The 15397-nt window shown below is 35.7% G+C and overlaps 1 protein-coding gene across 2 annotated transcripts in view; it reads left to right on the top strand.

Annotated features, from left to right (window-relative positions):
• The window catches only part of LOC106876991 (uncharacterized), a 616967-nt gene extending 609971 nt beyond the window's left edge, over positions 1–6996 (top strand). For both annotated transcript variants that reach the window (XM_089360189.1, XM_089360188.1), the window contains 2 exons: positions 3873–4211; positions 6456–6996. In XM_089360189.1, coding sequence (XP_089216315.1) covers positions 3873–4211; positions 6456–6985 — 869 coding nt within the window. In that variant the 3' untranslated portion in view covers positions 6986–6996. The remainder of the gene's footprint in view (positions 1–3872; positions 4212–6455) is intronic.
• The last annotated feature ends 8401 nt before the right edge of the window (positions 6997–15397 follow it).

Raw genomic sequence — 15397 nt, 5'->3', positions numbered from 1 at the left:
CTCTCTTGTATATATGTGCATAATATGAGTGTGTATGTCTTCAAAACTTGCTGAAATTTATGAAGTGAACCTATACTGTTCCTCACATCTTATGTTACTTCTCTAACAAATGTGTGTGTGTGTGTGAGAACTGTTTGATACCAACATGTGTTGGTATAGGGTTGGGGAAAAGTTTACACTTAAAGTTAGTGCTTAACCCTTCCAGTCTCACTACTATTTTTAAGTATTCATATTCAAATTGAAACGCCATCCATTAAAATTCTACGTAACAACATCATTATGGTCCAAGACCTTGCTGCATAATGATAAAGTTTGTAAAGCAGTTAAAATGCTAAAGCCCTTTGTCATTCAGCATAGTTGGTTTGAATATCTGTACCACCAGGAAGTTCCTCTGCAAGGTGCTGTCCTGACAAGGTCTTTTTTGTTGTTGTTTTTTTCTATGTGCAGAAGGCTAAACACTGCCCAAGGGAAAGACAATGCCTATACAGTTCTGAATACAAAGAGCTGGAATAGATTTCACAAGGCATCCCACCCCACCCAATACTTGCAAGATTCAGTCAATCCCTCATTCTGGATATTGGATTGGAATAATTGAAGGAGTTACTGATTGACAAAATGTTTTGTGATATTTGGTTAAATCAATTCAAGTTTTGGGTTTGTTGAATCCCAAAGTCCCAGGCCTTGTGCCTATATAAGGAATTATTATTATTAAGGCAACAAGCTGGTAGAATCATTAGCATACCAGGCAAAATGCTTAGTGCCATTTCATCTGTCTTTGCATTCTGAGTTCAAATGCTGCCAAGGTTGACTTTGCTTTCCATTCTTTTGGAGTTGATAAAATAAATACCAGTTGAACCTCTCCCTCAAAATTGCTGGCCTTGTGCCAAAATTTGAAACTATTATTATTATTATTATTATTGTTAAGGTAGCAAACTGGCAGTGAGGACATCAGACAAAATGCTCAGTAGCATTTTTTTTCAGCTTTACATTCCAAATTCAAGTTTAGCTGAAGTTGACTTTGCCTTACATCCTTTCAGGGTTGATCAATTAAGTACCAGTTGAATGCTGGGGGGAGGTCAATGTAATCAACAAGCCACTACCCCAAATTTCAACCCTTGTGCATATTGGAGAACAAATTATCATTATTATTGCGATTGACTTTGACTGTCCTTGTGCCTATCTTAAAAATTATTATGATTATTATTGGCATTATTGATAGAATGGCAAGTTCTCTGCAAATGTTTGTCTTGCTGACCTAGTTTTCATTCTTTTTGTTGGGACTGTTTCACTTATTCTGTTATTTTCTTATTGGAAAAGCCATAAAAATAACTTTTCATCTTTAATTCTGACATTTATTATTATTATTATTATTTCTGCTTAGTATATTTTGATTAGCAAAACATTGGTTTAATGTTAGTTGTTATTTTTTAAATATAATATTATTTGACTTTTATTTTTATAAAATTGTTTTGACTCTCTTTCTCTCTCTCTCTCTTTCTCTCTCTCTCTCTCTCTCTCCCTCTCTCTCTCCCTCTCTCTCTCTCCCTCCCTCTCTTTCTCTCTCTCTCTCTCTCTGTGCATGCGTGTGTATATACATATGAAGTGAGAGGGAGATGCTCATATGCATGCCATATACACACAAGTGCATGAGAGAGGAAGATGTACACTGAGAAATGTGTGTGTGTGTGTATACACACATGGTGATGTACAAATACAGATAGTCAGTCAGAGATAACTTATCTTTCTACATAAACGTTTGTTTTACTAAAAAAAAAAAAAAAAGATCTGCAAATTCCTCATCTCTCTTTCTGTTTTCACTAAGTTTCCTCAACTTTCTGCTCATTATTTACTTTTTAAATATTTGTGGCAATATCTGTATTATTGATCGAGTGCCTGACAAAACACTGTCCGCGGAACCATAACTAGGAAAACAGGAGCCAGCTCTTTCGCGTCTCACCGCAGACTCTGCTAGTTCTGGAAGCATCCTTTCATCACTCTCTCTCTCTCTCTCTCCACAACCCATCTCTCACATCTCACGACACCCAGTACCCTTTCACTACCAGCACCACTACTACTACTACTACTATCTCTATCATTACTATTACAGCTGTTATTGCTACTACCACACTGAAGCCCCTTTACTTATATTGGAAGCTATGTAACAAACATATCACAGCCTAATCAAGGGTTTTTGTTTTTCTTTTGTTTTTTTTTTCTTACACCCTTGCTTTCTTCCCTTGTCTTCTTTGCTTCATTCCCCACTCATCCACCACCACCAATTCCCTAACTCCACTCTCCCTCTTTTCATAGCCCCTTTCTTTCTAACATCACATGGTTAAAGGATAAACAGATATGTTTGTTGCTACTGGATGAAGAAGGTTGTTCTGGTGAGGGATTCAACAATGAAGGAATTCCCCCCCCCCTGCTCCAACACCATCCATCCCACCCCACCCCACCTCCTGCTCATCTACACCTCTTCCTTGCTCTGTTCCCACCCACCCCTCCTCTCCTTATTGGCCCTTCCTAGCCCTAACCTTCTGTCTATCTCCCTCTTTTCTGAGCATGAAAATCCAAAAAAAAAAAAAAGCAGAAAAAAAATCCCCCCACCAAAAGAAAATAGTTTTAGCAACTTTCCCTCCACACATATGTTAGCAGCTGCTGGTTAAGAAGGGTGGAGGGGAAAGAGAAAGAGAGAGAGAGAGAGAAGGAAGCACTAACAGCTTTCACAACAGAATTGTTATTATAGGATTTGGTATCCTCCTCTTACTCCTCTGGACTTTGGGATTTATTTTCAGAATTTAGCTAAACTAAACATTCATGCCTCTCTCTTTCTCTCTCTCTCTCTCTCTCTCTTTCTCTCTCTCTCTCTCTCTCTCTCTCTCTCTCTGTCTTGTATGCACACACCTCTCTTTGCAGTATTTTTCATACTACATCCCATAATTTTAGTCAAGTTTGTCAAAGCAGCCCCCACCCCCACACATGGTCATTCCTCAGACAGCCGAAATGTCTTTCATACCCAAATTTTGTTCACAACTGTCTTTTTACACCCAACAGTCTACAGAAACGGTAGGCTTCAAGATGAAGTTCATATTTAAATGTTATGTTATTTACACATTCAAATCAACACATACTCACTCACACAAATTTGAGAGACCAGTTATGAACTTGAAGCTACTCTCAAATAAAGGACTCAAAATGAGGAATAAACCGTTTATTAAATAAGATGCTTTGTGACCCATGACCAAATGTTTCTATCAGACATTGGCTCCAGTACAAATGTACTGGAGCCAATGTTAAAGGCAGTACCCTGCCTCAGCATAAATGGAACCAGTAAAAGGGTTCACACATACGCACACACAATAATCTTCCAATGTGGTTACTTTTGAGAAGAATGTAGTCTTTGTTAATGTTTGTATTAAAAAAAAAATAGATATTCAGCTGAAGAGCCAGACTAATGACAGAAGCTTAAACTCCAAAGGAGGAATCTGTCGACCTCTGGATGTGAAATAGCAGAAATTCTGGTTTTCAAGATGCAACGGGGTTGAAAATAAAGTAAGAATTATCCTGGTTTTAACTCAGCCTTCAGCTTCATTTTGGGGTCTGGTGTGTGTGTGTATATGTACATAAATACCTGTGCCAACATAGAAAAGGCAGGTGCAAAAATTAACATAATTCCACAACTAAAGATAGTAAAGAGAAACTGCTACCATGGACACATAGTGGTATTTTTGTTCTATCTCCTTTTCCCTTATTCAAGCTCCTCAACAACAAACGTTGGTTACTACAATAAGATTCCAAGTACTTGATTGATTTCATAACAGTTTAATTTTGTTTCTGTTAATTAACATTCTGTACTATTTCTTTTGTGGCAGGTAATAGTATATCGAGTTTACATTGTCCAAACAGTGAGAGTGACACTTTAAAGAGTTCTCGCAGCACTAGCAGTACTCATACAGGCGGCAACTCTGCAGAACATTCCACCAATCACTCGACAATGCAGACCTTCCATCCACAGACATCGTGCCCTGACAGCCTCGTTGACAGCGACTGCCCACCTGATTCTATTGAAAGGATACACAGATTCCCTGCTTTACCAGGAACATCACCTGCTAGTTTGCGCAGAGCTTACCTCAGGGTAGGCCCAGAAAGTATATCTGCAGACAGATATCATGGTTCTCAACCACCTGGAACTTCGTGGGAGACTGATCAAGGTTTGTACCCTATACTTTGCTTCACACTTCACTTCCAATAAAATCATACTAGGATATATATTTTTGAAGGGATTTTACTGGGAATTTTTTTTTTTTTTTCAATGGTTCAACCATAAAGAAGGGCAGAGACCAATAACTCAGATCAGACAGATATGGTTGATGTACAGTTTAGACAGTGATATAGAAAAATGTGGCTGGCAATAAAATTTCAGAGTTAACATTCTTGGAAGAAAAGATCTGGTGTTCCATGATCATTTAGTTATTGAAGAAATTACTCCCTCTCAATTTTCTGAAGTAGTGAGCTATTGTTAACAACACCCTAGTTTAATTACCATTTGGTGTGTAGCCAGGTATCTCCTCTATAGCAAAATGACTATCTCTGTCCTTTGAGCACACCGCCACTTCCCTCAGTTCCATGCCTTCTCTCAATCAAGAGGTCTTTTGTCTTGCAAGTTATTTGGTAATCCTGCTGTTGCCGGTGCCACATAAAAAGCATCCAGTACACAGTAAAGTAATTGGCATTAGGAAGTGCATTCAGCTGTAGAAACCATGCCAAAATAGCTGACAGGAGCCTGGTGCAGCTCTCCAGTCAAACATGCAACCCATGCCAACATGGAAAACGAACGTTAAATGACGATGATGAAAGCTAAGTGTAATTTATTCAACACGTCAATAACTCAGTCCATTACATTCTGCTTGCCAGTGGTTTCGTCCACAGTATTGTTTCTGTGTGGAATATTCAATTGCGATTGAAATAGTGTTCCTCTGAAGAATCTCCGGAGTAACGTTACTCAGCAGGATGCATTACCCAGTGATCAGGGCCAAGTTGCTACTCCACATTGAGAGGTCACAGCTCTGGTACTATGAACATGCAGTTAGAATGGCATAGAAAAGGGTCACATGGCAGATGCTTCGAGCTGAGCCAACTGGCAGGAAGATCTGGGAGTAGACTAAGAATGAGATAGTTTGATAATATCCACAATCTCTGTTGGAAAGTGTAATGATTGTTGCTTTTGACAAGATCCTATTGAAGAGGCTCCTAAAGACTATCCTAGTGGAAAAAATAGATGGATGGATATTCAGTTGCAACATTATTTCTGTGAAGAAATTCTATAAATTCTCATGTAACTTCTTACTCAACTCTACAAGTGTAGAGACAGAAAAGCTGAAGGATTATCCCAAGTTTTTTTTTATTTTTTATTAATCCTCTATCAATTAGTTTGGTATGTGTCCTACAATGTATTAGGCAGTGACTGACGGAATCAATGCTTCAACTGTTTAAAATACCTTGCTGTGTGTAGTTATCTCCCTTTACTTTCTGACCTCAAATCTCTCCACATTTCACTGGCGGGTTGAAAAATATAAAGAACCAACCAACCAAGTACTTGGAGTCTTTTAGATCAACTCCTACCTACTGCTCTCCTTCACAATCTCTGGTCTGCTGCCTGTATTTACTAAATATTTCTGCAAACTTTAATTATTTTTATTATTATTCACACATTTTCCTCAATTTTTGCTGCATTCTCATTAATTTGTTACTAGAACACGTCATATTGAGGAATGACAATACTTGTCTTTACCAATTTAAGTAAAATGATAAAATAGTTTTAGACTGTGAAGCAACATAGCTTAGTGGTTAAAGTATTGAGCTCACAATCAGAAGGCCATGAGTTCAATTCCATGACTGGATGACACATGTATTTTTTTTTTTTTGCCTTAGCAAACCACATTATGTTCTTCCAAATCTACCCACCAGGTGTGGGAAGACTAAGTTGTTGTGTATGCTTGCTCATGACTACATGGATACCTGAAGCAATTAAGCAAAAGTTCTGCAAATTTGCTAGTGATAGCTATAACTATCACATAGTTTTAAACTGCTAAGCATACAGGAAAACTACAGTCTCATTTTGCTGAGGTTATCCCAACCATTTGGCACTATATTTCATCGTTCCTTTAAAAATGTGTAGCTATGTTCCAGTGTCAGTAATTCATATTAGTAATCAGTATGTGAACCTAATTAGTTGTAGAATTTATTGGTATAAGAGAAAATATTTCGGCATTTTAGCTTGTAATTTATTATTCAAGGGAGCTAACTCGCTTTGCTATTCTGACATGACTTATTTTTGTTTACCTTTGTTGATGAGTTTCATCCATTAAAAAAAAAATATTCAAAATATTTTTTAAACGTTTAATTTTACGACCAACTGATCTTTTTTTTTTCTGATTTTTAAAATCTATTTTCAGTGATGCCACAAGTCCAGTGCAAAAGTCCTTCATCCAATTACCTCCACAACCGACCCTGTTCTTCTCCTCTGCCATCTTGTCCTGACAAAACTGTAAATATACCTCCCCCTCCCCCCTACGAGACTCTTTCCACATCACCATCGTCGTCAAGACAACAGCAGTCAGCTGAGCCCACAGACCTCCCACCAGAGCAACAACACTTATTGTCACAACAACAACAGTTACATTCACAGCAACAACAACAGCTATCTCCACCTTGTCATCCATCCTCTATTTCATCTTCATCAACGTCATCTTTATCAAAAACACCAACACCAGCAACAACAATAACTGTAACACAGCAGACACCTTTGCTGTCTTCATCTCTTCCAAGCCAAAGAACAGACTTAAATCATTTATCATCCTCTGCAACCATTCCATTGCATTCACAACAGCAACAACAACAACTACAGTACCATGTCATGGAACCTACAGTGAACAATTTACAACACAGTCTCTCTACCACAGATAACTGGACTTTTGATGTTTGATGGTGGCATTAAGTGGGTGGGTGGGTGGGGATAACATATATATATAACATGTATATATATATATATATATATATATATATATATATATATACATACATACATACAGACACACACACTCATACATGCAAGCATACATACATTGGTCTCCTACAGTTGTAATGTAGGTCTCCATTCTTTCAAAAGAAAAAGAGAGCTGTGATGTTTTACAAATGAAAACTTTTTTGTTGTTGTTTCTTATTCATCCCCCCTTCCTCTCCTTTTAAATTATAGTTGATGAAGATGATGATGAGGATGATAGAGAAGAAAAAGAAAAGATATTAAAAACAATAAATAAAAGGAAAACAGAAAAAATGATTCTATATCTGGGTAAAGACCATAAATGTTTGATGGTTTGAGCAGGGTATTTCAAAAGGCAAATAATGGCAAAATAAGAAGGGGAAAAAAAAACTGGACATGGCGGCAGTGGCAGGGGTGTTTATGTTGCTGTTTCTTTTCTTTACTTTCCATTTTATTCCCCCCACCTACCCCACCCACCTAAATTCAGAAAAATAAGGCAATTTTTGTTTGTTTTCTTTTTTTAACTGGCACCCACCTTCCCACCATCAACCATCTCTTTCCTGTTTGTGCTTGTGTATGTGTGTTATATAAAGGAGCTGCACAATGGCTGTATGAGTACAAATATTTGGCTGACCTCCTGTGTAGGTCAAAGAGTTCAAATTTCACTGCTGGAGTGCTTTCTTGCATTTTTTTCATAAGGATAGTAACACTTCACTCTACATCAATCCTCGTTCACCATTTTATCAGTAACAGATACCAGGTTTTTTTTAATGGATATCTTACCTAACGTGACTGGCATCCTATCCATGAGCTTTTTTGTTTTTACACCGGCACCATCATATCAGGAAACTGATGCAAAGCCTTTAACTTAAGGGACATTTGATAAATATACACCTGTGTGTGTGTGTGTGTGTGTGTGTGTATATATATAACAATTGTGTATGTGTACACATGCACACACACATATATTAGAGTAGTGTAGTTTACATGAAGCAGTGTCTGATATAGATTAAAAGCTTTTGATTTTAAAAGAAAAAAGCCAAAACAATGCAAGTTATAAGAAATATAAGATATTAGTTTGTGTGGAGGTGCATGGCTTAGTGGTTAGGATGTTGGACTCATGATCGTAAGATTGTGGTTTCAATTCCTGGACTGGGTGATTTGTTGTGTTCGTGAACAAAACACTTCATTTCATGTTGCTCCAGTCCACTAAGCTGGTGAAAATGAATAACCCTGCAATGAACTGGCATCTCATCCACAAAAACCTGGAAATTGGTCCTATGAGTCTATATTACTCAGGAAGGTTCTTTATCCTTTAATCCTATTCATTGGTTTGTATTGCAGAGCAGAAAAACCGGCTCAAAACATTAAATCTCTGAAAATTTCTTGAAGAAGAGGTTTTAACCTCGAAATATCAAAATACAAGACAAAAGTATGAACCACTGACTTCTCTCGTTTCTTATATCTCACATTGTTTTGGCTCAACAAAAAAGGTTTAAAATTTTCAATATATATATATATATATATATATATATATATATACGTACAGTCCAGGTGCAGTGCTCAATAGTCAGTCCCCCCTATCGTACCTCCACTAGTATAGTGCCTGATGTCGACATGCACATACTGTGATGCCTAATGACAGGATTAAACAAGACCAATATCTGAGATGGTTCGAATGCGTTTAGATGTTGCTGATGTCAAAATGTACTTTAGCAGCTTTTTTTTTTTTTTTTGTTTTTTTTTTTCCAAAAAGGTAAACAAAGGATGAAAAATTTTTTTTAACTACCTTTTTTTTTTGGTTATTCTTTAATTTGAAGAGTTGGGGGTAGGTGGGTGCAATAAATGTTTCAGACCACGTGCTAAAGAATCTTCAGAATAAATTTGTACCAAGCCATTAAGTACCGTCCACTAATTCCTTCAACCATTTCTGCTCTAACACCCACCCCAGCCCCAATCCAACAACCACGTCCTCCCTTACCAAAGAGTCGGTTTAAACTGTGAGTATACTCGTTAGTGGATGACTAAGTCAGTTCATCTCTCAAAGTGAAATAAGCCAGCTAAAAACAAACAAAAATGAAGCGAAATGATTGAATCCCTGTGGTGGATCTGGAAAAGAAAAGTATATGCAAAAACAAAGCCAAAAAAGAAATCAAGTCTTGTGTAAATTTTATTTACGGATTAAATGTTTTTTTTTTTTTTAATACCTGGAAATATAATGTTTCTGCACATATGTAAACGTTTACGAATGAATAGTGTGTCTGTATGTATGTATGTTTGCATGTATGTAAGTGTTTCAGTATGTTTTGTTTTTGTCATCAATAGCAGCAACAAAATAATAATAATAATAATACGATGAAGAAGAAAGGCAAAAAGCATCAGGTGGCAACTGGAGAAATAAATAAATCTTTGCAGCTGTAAGTGAAAAACGTCTCCATAACGGGTATTGCTGCTAACGTTGTTGTTGATGTTATTGTCTTGGTCGTTGTTGTTTTTGTGTGTTCAAATTAAAATGACTCAGCAGCAATTTTTTCAATTGCTTTCATGGAATTCTCCCATAAACTGTTCATTTCCTGCTGTCTGCTCTCTATCTATCTATCTATCTCTCTCTACATATATATATATGTACATCTTACAGGTCCAAACTGAGGCAGAAATAATACTGAATATTTATATATATTTTATTTTGGTCAAGTTAGTCTCTTGCTGCTCTGAGTTTCACCTGTGAGTAGCCAGAATAGGGTCTTTGTAATGTTCTTGAAGATCCTGTGTACTCACAGATTAAAATTCAGAGTTAACAAGAGCTTGATGTGACCAAAATAAAAATATTAATCACTATTTTGGTATTGAGAAACCTTACTTCCAACTGTCATAAATCTATCATATATATCTTCCTAGTCTCTCAGAATATAAAAATAGTTTTAGTTTTTCCATAGATAATACCATTTGGAAGCTTTTTTAAAACTTTTTTTTTATAGTTTTGTGTCCTCTCATTTCCCTTCATCCTCATCACCTCTAACAAAATAATTTGGTTACTATGCAACCAATTAAAGATTTAGGATTTAAATATCTTTTATGTTGTCTACAAATCTTTATACTCTTAGTTACTTTTACTTTCAAATCTTAAATATTTTGTAGCTCCAGCTCAGATAGGTATGCATATATATGTATGTATAAATAGATATGTGTGTGTGTGTGTGTGTGTATGCAATGTAGTAGAAATAGTTAAAGAGCAGAGTGCACTTGCTATGAGGAGTGGAAAATCTAATGCTTTGGACACAGTCCTTCTTCAAGGGAAAAGTTGAAAGAGAAAAAGTCAATCAGACACAGCAGCATTTTACATCCTTTAAGTTAAAACAAAATCTAGTTACAACTAAGAGATGTAAAACTCTGCTGTGTCTCGTTTATTTCTCTCCTTTCAACTTTTCCCTTGAAGAAAGAGTTTGCCTGAAACTTTGGATTTCCTCTCCTCATTACAAGTCCACGGTGGTCTTTTTATTGATTTTACTACATAATGTCTTACTGACGCAGAACAACACCAGCCTCACTGGAATCTGTTGGATCATATATATATATATATATATATATATACACACACACACACACACACACACACACACACACACACACACACACACACACACACACACACACACACACACACACACACATATCACATCATTGACCAGACTATTAGATGTTGTAACACATTACTGGTCACAATGTACTTTGGTTCCTTTTGGCTTTTGAATGATGCCACCCTGCTGCTAGCTGAGCAGGTCAACATTACCCTTGATCAGAAGGCCAGTTTATCACAGGGTTATGCATTTACAGCTGACTAGATTGGAGCAATGTGAAACGAAGTGTTTTGCTCAGGAATCGAACCAACAATCTGTTGATTGTGACTGCAACACCCTAACCATTAAGTCACATGCCTTCACACATACAACACACACATCTATAAGTATATTTGCATATGTGTGTATACATATACATGCATTTATACAAACATGCATATTAAAGATTCTTGATTTACTGAAAATAAATTCAGATCTTTAGCTTTAAGTAAATAGACAAATTTACAGCATGTAATTAGAAGACTCCTCTATCTCATTTTATGTAGATATGCTCATACAGACACATATAGGATGATACTATTCATAGTATGAAGAATAATATATTGAGTTTCTTAGATAGAGTAGTTGTAATGGGCAAGTGTTAAACATCATCTTTTAACCAACAGCCTTGTATCAATTTGACTCACTAAAATAGTTTCTAACTTGATTAGTCTGTTCCTCCTTATGTAGATCTGATGTCATCAGAGTGGACCTTCCCAAAGCTTTCTGACTAAAGCTAAAATTCTATGACACACACACATGCAATAAAGGAATTGGTTCTTGTGGTAGTATCAAGATCAATATCAATCCACCCCTCTCTGTCTGACTGTCTGTCCTGCCTCAATTCTCGTTAAAAGGCAAGAACTAAAACCGCCTTTTTAATTAACAATAAATCAATTTTTGACAAGTTTTTTTTCTTCTTTTCTTTCAATCCTTTCCTATAATTTTTTTTTTTTTGTATGTAACTTTAATTTTTTTTTTTTTTCTTCGGATTTGTATATACTAATGTCTGTGTACAAAAAGAAAGTTATTTTTTACAAAAATATTTATTTATATATTTTTCTATATAACCGCTAAAACAAATCATTACATTTTTATTTCTATAGATTTTTTTTTTCTTCTTCCTCTTTCTCTCACTCTTTTTGTTTCTGAAAGGGCAAAAAAATATATATATATATAAGGAAAACAAAAAGAAAATGTTATTACAAAACTCTTTAGTTGGAAATCTCTCAATTTCTATTATCATGTTTCCCCTACCATCACCACCGATCTATCCTTATATATATATCTGCTGTTGGGTTTAAAAATACTGTTATAAACCAATGAAGAATTTTGAATACTTGATACAATATTTATGCCATATATATATGTATATATGTATGCATATAGTTTTTTCTTTTCTTCTCTCTATACTTATATCTGAGCAATATGTTAGTTTGATGAGATATTTAAGGTTTACTGCATATATAAATATATATGTTTGTGTAATGATATATTCATTCATACTTACACATATATCATTACCCTCATCCACAAAAGATTTTAACCATGTCTCTCATTTTCTCTTTTTACCTTTAGGTTAATTCATGTCAGTCAAACTAATCTTATTTAAAATTGTACAAATGTGTGGAATGCTTGCATGTGTGTGTGTGTGTGTGTGTGTACCTCATAAATGTCTGTTGTTATTGTAATGATTCTTTGGCTTACTAGCAACTATTTTAGTTTCTGTATGGTAATAGGCTCCCCTAGAACTAATTACATAAAGTGCCACAATAATTAACAACTTTTGTTGTTTTTTGTTTTGTTTTTTAATAGTGACCACTTTTTGACCACATTGGAATCATGCTTTGTTTCTCTCCTGAAGCATTGGTGCAGCCATCTATCTTTTTGTTATCTATGTTGAGTATGTAAGATTCTGTATGTTACCCATTATTGGGTTCACATGGCTATCTGATGTAAGTTATTCATTCTAAACGTTAACTCCTATGTGTGTGTGTTTGTCCATTGTGTATCAGTAATGTAAATGTTTGTTTGTGTCATGTCTTTTATAACCAAATAAGAAAGTTTTTTGATTTGATAGAGCGTGTACGAACGTGTTTATGTTCTGGATGATTGATTGATTTCTGTATTTGACAAGTATGAAATAATTTCTCCTGGGTTGCACTATTATAGTGTAAAACTCACCTACAGACATAATGCATGTGGCATCAGTGGATTGCACATTATGCAATTTGTAGAATAGCCTAGTAACTAGGGTAAAGAAAGTGGAGTGGGGCGGTTGGATGGAGTAAAATATATGGACTTTCTCTCTGAAAGATGTAAGCCTGCTTAAGATTAAGAGGAAAGGGGGGAAAAACTGCTGATAGGGGTAATTTCAAATCAAAAACAAAATCCTATCTGTAATCTGCTCACCATAATTAGATTTTCTTTTTTTTTTTTTTTTTTTTTTTTTTATTATCTAATTAAGAGTTTATCCACACCTAAACAGTGTTATTATTAAGAATATATTTCTTTATTTCTGGCTGGAAAAGTTTTTCAAAAACATGAAAGGACTACTTAGAAACACCTGGTTTGGGTGTGTCCTGTTAGTCTCTATTCCCTAAACATAATTTTTGTTTACTCAAAGAGTGCTTCTCTTTTGAAGTTCAGTTCTTACAGCTTTCCTTCTGCAACTTATTCCATTCAGGGTTTAATCGTTGTTTTTCTTGACTACTATTAATAAAAAATAGTGATATTTCTAGACATTAGCCTCAACTTAACTAACTACGAAATGCTACACTAATTAAAATATAGATAAAGGCAACTAAGTTAAAGCACTTAGGCAGACAGTGCAGTGAAATCTCACTGTCATGTTTATTGTATTCATAAAGAGCTCTGCTTATAGAATAATTTAATTTGTGCAGTATAACAGCTACTGGATTAGACCATGTATTATCTTCTTTACATGTATATTATAGCATAAAAAAAAAAGATAATGAAGAAACCATTTCAAGCTATCATTTTAGCTTTACAGGGATTCACACTAACCAAGTAACTCCTAATTCATGCAGGGTTACTTTATTTAACCAGCCAATACCAAAACTGTGCCCCGTTTATTCCTTATTTATGTTTCCCCCTCTAAGTAACTTAATTCCTCTTCCTTCTCTCCCCTCTATCTCCTTCTGGTTGCAATTCCTTATTTGTTTGTTGATGGCTTTAGTTATCCAAAAGAAACTCACACAAAGACCAGTTACTCTGTAAATCACTGTCAGAGCCCTTATTTTGTGGGTCCACAAAACAGGTCCTAGCAAGTTATAATAATTTGGTTGTCACATCACCATGTGTCTGTGTCAACTCCTATTTATTGTACGAAGCTGTCCGTAAATATTTGTGAAATCTAAGAAAAAATTTTTATTTGTACAGTATATTTGAAGAATAAAACATTTGCAAAGTATCACCTGACTGAGCTTCACTTGTGTTTTTTTAAATTCTCATCATTATCCAGTTCTTAATTTTAGGTACATTTTTAATAGTTAACTTCTTGAAGAGTTCAAACATCGTTGCTTTTGTATGATTACCACCATTCTCAATTTGATATCCATTTTTCCAAGCTTGCATGGGTCACTGTTTAGCAAGGTTTTTTTTCTACGCTCTTTTACTTGTTTCAGTCTTTTGACTGTTGCCATGCTGGAGCACTGCCTGTAGTCGAGCAAATCGACCCCAGGACTTATTCTTTGGAAGCTTAGTACTTATTTTATCAGTCTCTTTTGCCGAACCACTAAGTTACCGGGGACGTAAACACACCAGCATCGGTTGTCAACGACGTTGGGGGGGACAAACACAGACACACAAGCACATACACACATACATGTATATATATATACATATATACGACAGGCTTCTTTCAGTTTCCGTCTACCAAATCCACTCACAAGGCTTTGGTCAGCCCAAGGCTATAGTAGAAGACACTTGCCCAAGATGCCACGCAGTGGGACTGAACCTGGAACCATGTGGTTGGTAAGCAAGCTACTTACCACACAGCCAACACTACACTAGCCAAATCTCCTTCAATTCACACATTAATGTCTTAACTAGAGAGTGATGTATTAGGGAATAAAGTTCTTGATATACTTCAAAATGAAAAAAAAAATTGATCTCAGCTTCAACTTTGATTGTAATTCTTTTTGACCAAGGTTGACATGGGGATGAATAGTTCTACAAGATGAGTATAAAATATGACATTTTTATTGTCTGTTTGGTTACCTGATATTTGAAGGCTTCATATCACAGAAATAAAGATTACTATTTAGCTCCAGTCAATATCAAGTAAACCCACAGTCCAAGGCACTCCCAACATGACCAGTCCATCCATCTAGGGTGTATGTAAAACAGTTTGAGTTGAAGGAGATTTAACTGCTATTTCTAGTAAATCAGATGACCACATTGAATGTTTCTCATTGGCTCAAATACAATCGTTGCTGTTATTTAGCCCAAGGTCAACTCTAATCAGTCAGAGCTGACCAAATCTATGATTAAAGGAATTTCTTCCATGACCTTCCCATTTTTTCCTATGAGCAGGAAGTCTAGGTCCATTGTAAGACGGTAAAGATATTGTTTGAGGGAGAATTCATTACTATTTCTAACAGGCTGAGTGACCACATTGAAGCTCATTTCTTGGCTCGAAAACACTGAGGTATTAAAAAAAAAAAATACTTTACTACATAAGATAGAATACCAGACTTGTCCCTTTCGTTGTCCT

The sequence above is a fragment of the Octopus bimaculoides genome, chromosome 11 (assembly GCF_046866305.1).
Source record: "Octopus bimaculoides isolate indiv1 chromosome 11, ASM4686630v1, whole genome shotgun sequence".
NCBI lineage: Eukaryota > Metazoa > Mollusca > Cephalopoda > Octopoda > Octopodidae > Octopus > Octopus bimaculoides.
The sequence above is the reverse complement of the archived record's forward strand: the minus strand, read 5'-3'. Positions and strand labels throughout refer to the sequence as shown.